Source organism: Chelonia mydas, chromosome 2 (genome assembly GCF_015237465.2).
Source record: "Chelonia mydas isolate rCheMyd1 chromosome 2, rCheMyd1.pri.v2, whole genome shotgun sequence".
NCBI lineage: Eukaryota > Metazoa > Chordata > Testudines > Cheloniidae > Chelonia > Chelonia mydas.
Genome location: NC_057850.1, coordinates 223922216 through 223937046, shown reverse-complemented (window position 1 = coordinate 223937046; position 14831 = coordinate 223922216). Strand labels below are relative to the sequence as shown.

Genomic DNA, 14831 nt, shown 5'->3' with positions numbered 1-14831 from the left:
TTGTGAGTACACAGCAATCAAAGGTGAGAATAAAATAATATAGACTCTATCACCATTGCAGGAACACTCTGGAAGTCAGATGTCTACAGCCTATTTTTACCTGAAAGTTAGTTACACTTGTACAATTTTAGGTGCAGACAGAAATTGTGGGTGCAATTTTAGAAGCAGTTTTCCCCTTCAAGATTTGCTCGACAACATGCTCTAAGCATGTATTATCATTCTGTTTATTATTCATCCTGTACTCTGTTTCAGACAGTGCCCAGTCCTGGATGCTTCAGAGGAAGATATAAACCCTCTGTAATTCAATTAATTGTGCATAGGGAGAAATTTCTTTCCTGACTCTAGCTGAAGATTACTTTATACTCTGAAGCTCTCATAATTGTATTTTAGTGTAACTGCAGAGGCTATTCTTATTTGTACGTGTCTAAATCTTTTTTAATCTTGCTGTAGCAATAAGCCACATCAGTATATGTGAAAACAGGGTCATGGTGAATACCCAGAGGATTTTTGGATACACAAGATTGAGGGCAATTGACAGAATTTGGCAATTCAAGATCATCTTCTACCTCTTAATTTCTCTCCCCTTGCTGTCATTTATTTTAATGTTAACTTCATTATTGAATTCTGTAAAACATTTAGAGATACAGCTTTGTGCACTATGAGTCTACAATAATCTTATCTGAAACACACTCACCCACACAAGGTCATGTCCCCCAATGTCTGTCTGTTAACTGAATGTCTTGAGAGAATTTTTAGTGTAACATTATTCCATATGTAGTAAATGTGGTATTTTTTTGTGGTGCCAAAGCACTCTAGCTTGAGTGCTGAAGATGGTTCATAAACACTAATCACCGAACACTGTAACATGAATCTTTGGTGTCTTATTACTTTTACAACGATAAAAAGAAAAGGAGTACTTGTGGCACCTTAGAGACTAACCAATTTATTTGAGCATGAGCTTTCGTGAGCTACAGCTCACTTCATCGGATGCATCCGATGAAGTGAGCTGTAGCTCACGAAAGCTCATGCTCAAATAAATTGGTTAGTCTCTAAGGTGCCACAAGTACTCCTTTTCTTTTTGCGAATACAGACTAACACGGCTGTTACTCTGAAACCTTTTACAACGATGACTCCCATCCCTGAATCAATGACATAAGAATGAATGTTGTGCATAAAATTACATACAAAAATAGCCTCACAAGCTCATATTTTGTAACACTCATTCTCCCTTTATCTTCTCCCCACATGGGTGATGTCATCCCCCCTACTGTTTTGTCATAGATTATAAGCTCCTTGAGATGGGGACCTACCGTGTTATGTCTGTAAAGTGTCATGCACATCCATGGCTATGTTCAAATAAATACAAATATTACATTAAATAGTGATCCTACACACCTTCCCAACTACAATTATAGCCAAGTCAATGTTGAACTGTAGCCTAGTCAAGGTAAGAATGCCAGATACACTTCTCCTTTCTCCCCTTACAACTCTCTCCTCCTTCTCACTGTTGTAGAAGTTTCTCATCTGCTTTCCCCCTTTAACTTCTCCACTTGCTCCAGTGACCCCATTCTCTTCCTTATTCTGATCTCCCTTGTGCCCATCCTCATTCCCTACCTTACTCTTCTCCTTAACCTCTCACTCTCCTCTGGCTCGTCCCCTCACAATACAAACATGCTTTCGTCTCTCCCACCTTAAAAAAACCCAGCCCATTCAGTGAGTTTAGAGATGAAAGAGAGATGAGCTGTTTACAAGTGCGTTCTGGAGCTTCTCTCCTCCAAATCAATCCTAGGCCCTCTCCAACCCAGCTTCCAACCCTTGCATTGTCCTGAAACTGCTCTTGCCAAAGTCTCTATTGACCTCTTTCTAGCTAAAGCTCTGTATCAGTACTCCATCCTCATCCTCCTTGACCTGTCAGCCACCTTGGGCACTATCACCTTTGGTTCCTCTTCTTGAAATCCTGTCCTCCCTGGGCTTCTGTGTCTCTGTCCTGGTTCTCCTCTTACATCTCTAATAGCTCTTTCAGCATGTCCTTCAGAGGACCCTCCTCATCTCTCCTCCAACTCTCTATGGGGGTTCCCTTCTTTTCTCCCTCTCTACCTTAACTCTGGATGAGCTCATCTACAAAGACAAATTCCACTACCATCACTATGCAGATGGTTCACAGTTCTATTTCTCTACTTCAGATCAGTCTCCTTCTGTTCAAATTAAAATCTCAGTCTGTCTCTCTGACCTCTCCTTGTGAATGTCTAGCTGCCAGCTCAAGCTCAACATGGCTAAAACAGAGCACCTAATCTTCTCCCGAAAGACCTCTCTACCCCTTCCTTTCTTGATCACGGTGGATGGCATCAAGATCCTTCCTGTCACTCAGGCCCATAATTTATGCATCATCTTTGACTCAGACTCTTGCTTGGTCCTCACATCCAGGCTATATCTAATTCTTGCCCATTTTCTCTGCATAATATCTCTGAGAGATGACCTTTCCTATCCATCCACATTGCTAAAACTCTTGTCCAGGTTCTCATCATCTTGCATCTTGATTATGGCAACATCTCTCTCTCTCTCTGGCCTTGACAAATGCAACCTTGCCCTACTCCTACCCATTCAGAATAATTTTCCTAGCCTGTCACTTTGACCATGTCATCTCTCTCTTTGCATTCCTCTACTGGTTTCCCCTTCTCTATTGCATCTAACATAAGCTGCTTGTATTCACTTACATAGCTGTTCATAGTCAATCTCCGCTATTCATCTATCATCTTTCAGTCACAACTGAGGTGTCAATGCTTGCCTCTGATTGGCCTCTGATGCCAGCTTCCATTGCCTATTTGTTAAATTTTCAGATAAGCACCTTTCTGCTCTTTTCCCTGCTACTCCACAAGCTTGGGAGAAGCTCCAATGAACATCCCGAAAACTACCTCATTATCCACTTTCAATTCCTCCTCTAAACTCTTTCCTATGATGTATATGAAAAACTTGACAACAGTTAGGCTGCTGGTGCACAGAGACCACCATTGGTTAAGCTGCCCAATACTGTTTCATTGTTTACTTGTTCTTCCCTATCTTGTCTTGCCATTTTACAAGCCCTTTGGGGAAGGGAACGCCTTTTTGGTCTGCGTCTGTACAGTGCCTAGCACAATGGGGTCCTGCTCTATGACTAGGGTGCCTAGGCACTACGGTAACACAAATAAATAATAATAATAATAACAATTAATAGATGAAAATGCAAAATGGGTCACTCTAACTCTAAGATCTATTAATATTCCACCAAATGGAAATTCCATTTGGTGGAATATCAATTCCACCAAATTTAATAAAATGGAAAGGTCCTCACACCTTTTCTGCAGCCATTATTTGGCTGTGCAGGGGAGTGACCTCTGTTGACCTCCCCTACTCAGCCCAGCTATAGTGGAAATAGAACAGGGGACACTTGCCTGATATGGCCCTGTGACACGGTGCCTACACTGTGGGCTGAGGAAACCATGCCCCCTTCACTCTACTAGGCATGCTCCAAGTGCACTGGTATAAAAGGGAGCAGCTCAGCTCAGTTGTAGCTGACTGCTGGGGAGGAAGGATGTATGCTGCTGTCTCCAGCCAAAGATCAGCCGGAGCCTGAGGCCATGGGAACTGGAGATGCTGCAACCCAGGTAGACTCCAAGGTATCTATGGAGACCTTGCTGAGTCCAGAGTCACAGGGGACTTTCAGACCAGAGAACTGGGAGATAAAGGAGATGCCCAGACCGTGACAGCAAGAATGATGGTAGGAAGCAGCCCAGGGGAATTTGATAGGGGTCCAGCTAGTGAACTGGAATTTTGAGCCAGTGTGGTTTGGTCAGACCCCCTACCCCACCCACTGACTCAGTAGCACATGCCCCTGCCCTGGGCTGGGGTCTGGTAGAGAGGGAGGGCCTGGACCCCCTACCCAGGCTGCCACCCCCCTTTCTTGTGTGTGGCAGCCCCCATCCTGACTGACTCTGGCTGCTTGGTCTTACTGTCCTGCCTCACCAGGGTGAATTTACTGAATGGCCACTAGGCCTTTCTTCCCTGCTATGGGGGGTGAACCTATGGACTCTGGCCGCTAGGCCTTACTGCTGTCTCACTGGGGTAAATTTACTGACTGTTGCCATTAGGCCTTACTGCCCTGCTGACAGAGGCAAATTTACTGACTGTAGCTACTAGACCTTACTGCCCTGTTAAGAGGGGCAAATCTATTGGCTTTGGCCATTGGACTGCATTGCCCAGCTATTAGGGGAGAGTACAGTGACTTTGGCCATTAGGCCTCCTTACCATACTAAGAAGGGTGAGTATATTGACTTGGATTTAGGAGTGTAATGGGGCGCACTCACCACGCACTGGATAGTCTCCCTGTGAGCAAAAGGGCAGAGAGGGATGAACTACGGGAAGAACCTTAGCTCAACTCCCCCCAGTCTCCTCTTGAACTGGCCAGGCACATAGTGGGGAGTAGGCTACTCCAGAAAAGGGGACGAACGCTCCAGAGCAAAGGCAGAGCAGGGGAGTCACAGTCCTTTTCCAGGGCTGCTCCAGAAGTGCTGCAGCTATGTGCTGCCCCTTACCCAAGGCAGACTGTACATTTCAAATCCAGCCCACAGCAAAGAAAGCCACAGTGGAAGGAGTAAGTAGTGTTGCCTTCCTACACAGGCTACCATTGTAGAGTGTGAACAGCTCCAGATACTACAATAGCCATCATTATTCATACAGTGAAGAGGTGATAAGCAGTGCCCTGAAATGAGGCTTGATTGTTTCTGAGCCTCAACACTCTAAGCAGCTCTCAGTGACTTGCCAGTCTGGGGTGGTTGCTAAGCAGCGCCATGCGGACAGGCAGTTAATCAGCAGTCCATGACAATGCTTTCAAAATGACTTTTTTTTTTTGAGTTGTCAAACTCTCTCCTCCATCCTTTAAATATTACTGCATATTTACCAAGGAGAGAGACAGCAACGGGAAATACAGAGTTTAAATACTTAGAAGACTAGTACCTTGTTATAGAATTATACCTCTGTTCTCTTTTAAAATTAGCCGCTGTAACTATCTGTCTCCAGGTATTGACATGTGGGGAACAGGGGCCCCCTCCAGCCCCTTGCCTGTCATCTATACTGTCCTCCCTCCCACTCCAGTTTGCAGCACATGAGGCGTTCTCAAACAAACAGACAAAAGAGAGGTTCTTTCCCTTATGAGAGAGAGGAATTGGGAGGAAAAAAAAAAGGCAAAGGTGGCCTGCCTTTCAGACAGTCTTTCTGGAGTCAGCTCTATGAGCTTGGTCTATGGGGTTCTATTGCCCCTTAGTGGGTCTATCACCAGCCCCTCCTCTTGGGGCGTACTGCTTTGCAGCTGGTCCATGCAGCGTCAGGAGTGATGACGCCTGTGATTGGCTTTCTCAGTTGCCCTGTTTCTGTTAGCAGTCTCCGAGGTGGAGCAACTCTCCTCCTGTTCTATCAAATGGCATCCTCCATGTGCATTTGGAGGCCAGACAGTCCTGGGGCCTGCAATGCATTCTTTGCATACACAGACAACACACCACTGGTCTTTATAAAATTAAACCTATGGAAACAAGACTAAATGCCTCAATCTTGGTTTATCCCAATTGCACTGTTTCAGGTGCTGCTTTGTTTCCCTCTGCCCAGCATCAACGGGTATCAATGGGTCCAAATCCCTGCAACTAATTCCATCCCCATAACTGTCCATAATGCAGCAAAAAGCATGGCTTAATAGCAGGTCTAGCCTGGGACCTTTGGAAATCAGAGTTTAAATCTCTGGTCAGGATAAATGGAAATTCTGTAGGTGAGAAAACGCAAATATATTTACATAAACTCTAAACATAATGTCAGCTAAGATGAATCCTAAGATGAATCCTAACACCCCATACTGTTACTTTGAAATTGCTGTGAACATCTGAAGTTGTACCCATTACATCCTGGATATATCATACAAAGGAATGGGTCCCTCATGGCTTTTTCTTAGGCTTTAATAACTTTTGTTTGATAGAAGTATTTTTGAACAGCCTTTCACCATCAAAAGCAAAGCTTTTAAAGTTTCAAATGTTGCCACAGGGACTCGCATCTACTGTAAATGCAGCAGGTCCAGAAACACCAGAGAGTACAGAATTAGAAACCTCAGCAAATGCACTTCTTGGGCCCAAACTAGTATCAGGTTTTTTACTTTTCAAGTATTGATCTTGTCTGTAATGAAGGCCACGGAGTCTGGGCTGTGATTGAAGTGAGCAGTGAATGGCATGGATTGTAAGGATTTGATGAGGTATTAAGGATATATTTTGAAAGCATTGCACACCCTGGGACAAATTCTGACCTGGATGCACTGTGCAAGATGGAGTTTCCAGCCCAGCTTGACTCAGTGCCTAAAGTGTGGTAAATGAAATTCTGAAGACGAAAACCATCCTTTAGCAGCAGCCACATAGTGAGTTTCTGTGTTTCTATAGGCTTTTCCATGGTATTGATCAGTGTAGTGTCTGTGCACCTCAAACAAATTAATGGACTCCTCACAATACTCTTAACACAATACTCTTTCTTAACTTTCTTTTACACAATACTCTTAACACAATACCTTAATTTTACTGATTGGGAACAGAGACAAAAGAGATTAAGTAAATATCAAAGTTCATACACAAGAGGTCTAAGGTAGAACCAGAAAAAAATCTCTCCCCAAAATTCCACTCTATTAACTTTACCAGAAAACCCAATTTACCTCTCCCCGGTGCAGAGTCCATGACCTGCCTGCTACCACCAGGAGTGGCCATGAGAGCACTGGGAAGTGACACTGTGGGAGGAGGAGGAGGAGGCCTCTCCCCAGACTTCCTGGTGTGGGTAGCAGAATCTCCACAACTGAGTGACAATTAGGATGGGCCTTTAAGCAAGGGACCATAGTGTCATTGTGATTTAAGATTTCCTCCTGTCACCAGGCAGTCAAGTGGCAGGTAGATGCCATAGCTTCCAAGGGCTCACCCTCAGCCCCTAACTGATAGGAGTCATTTTGTTCCACACGCTGGCCCTAATCTCTCATCTTTTTGTATATAGTTGCTTTGTAGAAGTTATTGCAGCCTAGATATGGATGAAAAATGTTAAAATAATTTCTGTAAATACGTTTGAGTTGTGTTTGTTTCCCCACCCAATCAAAGTTTAAATTAAAAAATTAATTGCACAATCAAAAATGTTGGAGAATTTTGACCAGCTCTGTCTCAGCCTGGGGAGATAGAAAGTAACAGAATTTTTGTACATGTGCCATCTGTAATTTTCAAAATGATTGTGTAGGTAAACGGAATAGAATACCTTCATGAAGAGAAACAAAGAACTTTCCTAATGGTTGTTAATGGTCCAATCCAGTTTAACAGAAACAACTACATTTTACATCTTTTGTTCCAATTAATTTGTTGTTGATGTTGCATCAGAGGTCATATGATTTCAATGAACCCTAGGGAGTAATGGCAAATGTCAGCTACCATCTTTCTGTACCTAATGGCAATTACTATCTCATTGCAACCAATCTCAGTCATTGATAATGCTAGCCACTCTGTCATTGTGTCCACAGAACCCATGGCAGTTAGCATGAACTATATATATATATATATGTATATATATGGAAGGGGACAGTAAGAGGGATAGAAATTAGAGATGACTGGAGGATGACAGTTCTGTTTTGCAGCAACATTTGAGATTTCAAAATCGCTTTGATTTTCCATTGGAACACAATCAAAACATTTTGACCATTTTTGTAAAAACCAAATTGTCAGTAGTTTTTAGCTTGAAACCTGAGCTTTTTGATTCAGGAAGCAAGAGTGTGTTCGTGTCTGGCTAGGGCACTGGCTGAGATCTGGGAGACCAAGGTTCAAGTCCCTGCTGTCTTGGAGTCAGAGTGATATAGGATGAAACTCTCTGCTCTGACACAGGCAGAATCCCAGGCTAATGCTCTCACCCTCAGGCTACAGAGTGTCTCCTGTCTCACCCCCAAACCCCGATGAAAACTTCATTGAAACCAATATGTCTCAGCAAAACAGGATATTTTGATATTTCATTTAATCTAGCGAATTCTGACCAGCTCTAGTATGGATATTATGCTGAAGATCAGAATCACAGGGCCTTTTAGAAAGAAAAATGTTTCCTCACCCCAAAGAGAAGAAAGAGGAAAGCGAATCCAAACCATCAACCATTAGAAAAATACCATTCTCTAGGAAAAGTATAGAGTTTCTGCAACAGCCAAGCCTAGACTGTTTTAAACTGTTTGTCATAATTTTCAAGTAGTTATATAATTTGATGGTAACTACTATGCTTATGGAAAGAACAAATGTGAAACAAAAGATCAATAAAATAAGAATTACAGCTTATTGTATCCCAATTCACTGTCTCAACGAGGCTTTCTGAAAACAGATTTAGGAAAATAACAGGCTCCCAATTCAATGGAAACCCATTATAAACTCCTTCCCTTCAAAAGATACAAAATCCTGAGAGTCCTATACCGCCCTCAAGCCATGGCAGAAATCCCAATGAGAGCTGCATATTCATAGATTGCATCTGAGAGCTTAGCTGCCAAAAGCTGTCTAAAAAACAGGAAGAGCTTTTCCTGACACACGGGCTATGAATCACTCTCAATCAAAATTGATGAAAATTAAGGGTTAGTGTCTGACTTAAATTTCAGTTCATGCTGGAAGCTGTGTGTTGATTGGTGGCACACTAATTACAGTGGGAGCATATGCTGGAGTAGCAGCTCTGTCACCCTTGCAACAGTTCTTCTGGCAAGTGTGCAGGGAGGGGGGTTTGCCCTCTTCCTCTTGTCTCACATGTACCAGGGAGGTGCTAGCAGGGAGCTGTACCTATACTCCCCATTGGCATTCTGCATATGGATCTAGGGAAGCAAGCCCCTTGCACTCTTTGTCCTTTCACACTTGATTTTTCAAGTGAATAGCCCCGCTGACTTAAATGGGACCACTCCTGTGAGTTTGTCCTGCTCAGGATGAGTATGTCATGCAGATTCAGGATCAGTGATTTACTTTTCCAAACAGCTCTTCTACGCAATACTTTAGTCAACATACTAAAGAGCTACATCAAATTATATTCATTTCTGACCATTAAAAAAACCCAAACAGAAAAATCAAAGCAAAGCTTGTTTGCTACTCTGAGCAATTTCACAGCATCAGATTCTGGAAAGTCTATTTAATACCTGTTGAAGGTGGTGCTGTGGGTTCTGCTGATAAGTCAGGTGATGGCAAACATTCCTTGGTGAATGTGATGTCATCAAGTGCTATGTCGCCCCTGTAGCCTTTCCCAACTTGCCCTTCAAAGGTGATCTGAAAGTCCTCATCTGCATCCAGAAGCACCAGTTTTCTCTGCCAGAAGTTTCCCTGGTTTCCAGTTAGGTGGAGTAGGATTTTGTCTTGGTTTGATGCTGTCACCTGATAGATGGTTAATGATCCAATGTTCACACCATGCATATGGTAATAAAATAATATCTGCAACCAAGAGTAATGACATTAAATACTCAGTAGAGAAAATTATGTATACTCTGTCATTATAATTATCCCAAGTTTTCACTACAGAAGCATCCTCAGTTCTCAGAAGAGCATCAAAATTGGTAAATCATTCATTATCCAGGGTTTTAATTAAACACAAGGAAAAATATCATTAATAGTAATCTGTAGAACTATTCCTTCAGTAAACTAATGAAAGCTATTTTGGAAGCCAATATTTCAGGGCTTACAGAGCTGCTGGTAGACTTCTTCTGAGCAAATTTCACATTTAAATTTAAAACTCTGAAAACTGATGACACAGCAGAGGCAGGGAGCAATGTATAAACAATGTCCGTTAGCATATGCGGAGTATCTTGAATCACTCAAGTGTGACTCTTCTCAGGCTAATTATGGTGTTGTTGCTGGACTCTGAAGTGCCTCACCTGCACAGAGCTCTTTCCTACCCTAGTATGATTGCTTCAGAGTGAGCCTCTACCAAGAGACAGTAGGGAAAATAGAAGGACTCATAAGTAAAAAGAGACAAACAGAATATTGAACATGATGACTGTCCTCAAGTAGGATAACAGTAGATAAAGTACAAGGAAGAACCACAGTGAAGGGAAGATGTTGTCATCGCCTGTGAAGCATTTATTCTTATACTTTGTTCTCTTTCAACAAGATTCTAGTCCATGACATAATTTTACCTCTCACTCCACGACTGCTTAGTCTCCTTAACAGACTCTTGTGATGGATTTATCAAAGACTTCTTAAAATAAATTACAACTATGAGTTCAATATTTTCAACTAATATCCTGGTACTGCAGTAAAACTTGATGGTCTATAATTTATGGGATCATCTTGGCACTTGACAAAACGTAGACTCAACTCTCACTATCCTTCAGTTCTCCGGTAGACCAACTGATTTTAATGACAGATTACATAGAATACCTACCATAAAGTTGTGTTCCTTTCTATTAGCATCACTTTCTGCTTTTTGAAGGATACTGTTTTGGCTCGACTATACCTTGCCTTTTAACCACACTTTTTGCCCCCTTGCCTTCTGCCTCCTTTTACATTTAGCAATTTGCATATCTTCTGTAGTTGAAATGGGGAGTGCATTGAAGTCAATGGGAGTTTTGCTATGGCTCTAATGTGTATACTTAAGTAGCTTCTGCACTGACTCCAAGGAATGTAGACTCATCTTCATTGCTAAGAAACAAGAAAATGGATCTACACTGGTGCAGTCCTGGGCCTTGAAACAGGTATTTTTTGTGGAACATAAGACTTTGTATATCAGATGAATACACTGGTCACGAGATTCAGATTCCAATCTCAGTTGGTGGCATCAACTGTAAATGGTATCCCCATTCCCACTGTAATATATATGTAGCTAAATATGCAATTCTGTGCATGAGAGAGAACCCTCCTGATCCCTGCAGGCAATCAATGTACTCTGTGAAACACAAGATTTTATCATCCTTATTTCATTATATTCTTTATTCCATTCCATGTCTACTTTGCCTCTCAACCACTGATGCTCACCAGCACTTCTGAGCACCAAAATACAGTTGGCTACAGTTTACAAAGCCAGCCAGCCATGTGTGCATGCCAATATGATTCAAACCTGAGTTCTCTTGAAGAACTTGTATAAAAGGAAACTTCAAAACTGCAGAGATGTTCAAAAAAGTGCTTGAAAAGTGTCAAACCTGGTTTTGACTGTTTCAAAATAGGAAAAAGGTCTTCTGCCTAAAGATTAAAGGCATTTCCAAATACCTGATAAACACATTTATTCATGAAAAAGCTAATTGTTGCCAGCTGTGACCCTCCTCCATTCTTTTGGCCCTTAATATACAGTATAAATCAATATTCATACAATGGACCATTTATCATTAGTTATTCTACATTTCTTCAAAGCATATTTTATTGTTTACACATAGATGTTAAAAGGAGTGGGACTATGAGTCTGAGAGCATAATGAAAGAGGATTTAGACAGAGACATCTTCCAATATGGGGGAAGATTTTTTTTCAGTATCTTTTTTCAGAAGGCTGTTAGGAAACTGATTTGAAAACATAAGTTCACGGCCCAGAATTTCCAAGTTAAATGTTTAATGGTTAGTTTATTTTTTCTCTATTGACAAACTGATTTACTCATGTTGTATTAGTATAATAAAATCTAATCATTTTTGTTTAACATTTCCTGAATTTCTTATCTATAAAGGGTTTGGGATTTGACAAGATAAAGTGAAATAAAGTGATCTGGAAAACATCAAACCAACCAAAACTGCTAAAAGTAAATTCCCCAAATCACTATTACTTCTTTTTCTATATGAACTACCTGAGTAAGGGGTTAAAGCTTGAGCTGAGGTTCCATCTGAAAATTCAGTAAATCTATTTAGAAATGTGTTTGGAACTGAGGCAGTCTAATCCAAAGAGTAGCTCTGCATCTGTACACTCAGAGGATCTCAATCAGCTCAAATCAAAGGCTCTTTAAAAATCAAATTTAAATTGTCAGCATCAAGAAGATTTCTGATAGTTACTCTCCTGACATGTCTAGTTTCTATATGGAATCAAACTAAGATAAAGTAGGTGTATTGGTGTAAATCAGCAAAACAGAATGAATCACCGCAAAATTCTAATATAAAAAATGAAACACCCTCTTTTACAGGTTAAAATGAAAAAAAAAAAAGATAAAATTTGCGCAACCAGGCAGGCATTGGTATTGTCTTCAATCAAGGGACTGGAACTCAAGTTCCTGTATGAGGATGGATTAAGAATTTCAGCCATATAATTAGTAGTGGAGATACTTCAAGGTGATGGCGGGAGGAGGAGTGGTTGTCTTGAGATCAGAACAGCAAAGAACTGCTGAGTAGATGTACATGTAAATGGATAAATTGAAAAGGTTGACACTTCTACTAGTAAGCTGGGTAGATATTTACATGCTAACAGTGATTTACTCTATCTTGCATTTATGAATTCAAATTATATTTCCTGAATGCTCGCTTTTAAACTCAAGATTCACTAGATTCCTTCCCCTAACTTTCAGGGCTCTACACAACTTAGGCTTCTCTTACCTCTGCCCACATCTCCTTTTATCTTTCACCTTGTCTTTACTCCACCCAAAATGCTAAATTAACTTTACCCCTTAATCTCCTGTCTTTTATCTTGGCCTTCTTCAACACCACCCTCTATGCCTGGAAACCCCTTCCCAGCTGTGCCTTCAAACTTCCATTGCCTCCTCCTTTGAATGTCTCATAAAAATATTTCTTACAAAGGCCTCAAATCCTTATTCCTCCAGTAGTTTTATGCATGCATGCTCATGTGTGCAAGTTTGGGTGCATGAAAGAAGGCAGGAGTTAAATACTGGAGGAGGAAGAAGGAAAGGAATGTGCTCAATGCTTTTTTTGCCTCTGTCTTCACTAACAAGGACAGCTCCCAGACTGCTGCGCTGGGCATCACAACATGGGGAGTAGACGGCCAGCCCTCTGTGGAGAAAGAGGTGGTTAGGGACTATTTAGAAAAGCTGGACGTGCACAAGTCTATGGGGCCGGACGAGTTGCATCCGAGAGTGCTAAAGGAATTGGCGGATGTGATTGCAGAGCCATTGGCCATTATCTTTGAAAACTCGTGGCGAACGGGGGAAGTCCCGGATGACTGGAAAAAGGCTAATGTAGTGCCAATCTTTAAAAAAGGGAAGAAGGAGGATCCTGAGAACTACAGGCCAGTCAGCCTCACCTCAGTCCCCGGAAAAATCATGGAGCAGGTCCTCAAGGAATCAATCCTGAAGCACTTACACGAGAGGAAAGTGATCAGGAACAGTCAGCATGGATTCACCAAGGGTAGGTCATGCCTGACTAACCTAATAGCCTTCTATGATGAGATTACTGATTCTGTGGATGAAGGGAAAGCAGTGGATGTATTGTTTCTTGACTTTAGCAAAGCTTTTGACACGGTCTCCCACAGTATTCTTGTCAGCAAGTTAAAGAAGTATGGGCTGGATGAATGCACTATAAGTTGGGTAGAAAGTTGGCTAGATTGTCGGGCTCAACGGGTAGTGATCAATGGCTCCATGTCTAGTTGGCAGCTGGTGTCAAGTGGAGTGCCCCAGGGGTCGGTCCTGGGGCCGGTTTTGTTTAATATCTTCATAAATGATCTGGAGGATGGTGTGGATTGCACTCTCAGCAAATTTGCGGATGATACTAAACTGGGAGGAGTGGTAGATACGCTGGAGGGCAGGGATAGGATACAGAGGGACCTAGACAAATTGAAGGATTGGGCCAAAAGAAACCTGATGCGGTTCAATAAGGATAAGTGCAGGGTCCTGCACTTAGGACGGAAGAACCCAATGCACAGCTACAGACTAGGGACCGAATGGCTAGGCAGCAGTTCTGCGGAAAAGGACCTAGGGGTGACAGTGGACGAGAAGCTGGATATGAGTCAGCAGTGTGCCCTTGTTGCCAAGAAGGCCAATGGCATTTTGGGATGTATAAGTAGGGGCATAGCGAGCAGATCGAGGGACGTGATCGTTCCCCTCTATTCGACATTGGTGAGGCCTCATCTGGAGTACTGTGTCCAGTTTTGGGCCCCACACTACAAGAAGGACGTGGATAAATTGGAGAGAGTCCAGCGAAGGGCAACAAAAATGATTAGGGGGCTGGAACACATGACTTATGAGGAGAGGCTGAGGGAACTGGGATTGTTTAGTCTGCGGAAGAGAAGAATGAGGGGGGATTTGATAGCTGCTTTCAACTATCTGAGAGGTGGTTCCAGAGAGGATGGTTCTAGACTATTCTCAGTGGTAGAAGAGGACAGGACAAGGAGTAATGGTCTCAAGTTGCAGTGGGGGAGGTTTAGGTTGGATATTAGGAAAAACTTTTTCACTAAGAGGGTGGTGAAACACTGGAATGCGTTACCTAGGGAGGTGGTAGAATCTCCTTCCTTGGAAGTTTTTAAGGTCAGGCTTGACAAAGCCTTGGCTGGGATGATTTGATTGGGGATTGGTCCTGCTTTGAGCAGGGGGTTGGACTAGATGACCTCCTGAGGTCCCTTCCAACCCTGATATTCTATGATTCTATGAAAGACAATGGTAAACAAAATTATTTTTGCTAGTGAAAATATATAGAGTTGGCAATATTTATGTTTGATTCGGGTGTAGGGTTTATTATATAAATAGCTAAGTGGATGTGTTATGCATGCATTACCAATTAGGTTAGCAAGAATGCTTTAATAATAGACTCTTTTAATAGACTACGTTAATCAGTCATGTGACAACCCCATTTATTTGCATATTGTAAAACCTTATAAATTGTAGAAAACAGGAGTAAATGAGTGGAAAAATACAGTATACAAATAGAGCAAGTAATACTATA

General features: G+C 42.0%; 1 protein-coding gene across 1 annotated transcript in view; it reads right to left on the bottom strand.

The window, feature by feature from the left end:
- Positions 1 to 14831, bottom strand: part of MALRD1 (MAM and LDL receptor class A domain containing 1) — a 478214-nt gene that overhangs the window by 209692 nt on the left and 253691 nt on the right. The window contains exon 26 of the mRNA XM_037891563.2: positions 9179 to 9467. Within this exon, the coding sequence (XP_037747491.1) occupies positions 9179 to 9467 (289 nt within the window). The remainder of the gene's footprint in view (positions 1 to 9178; positions 9468 to 14831) is intronic.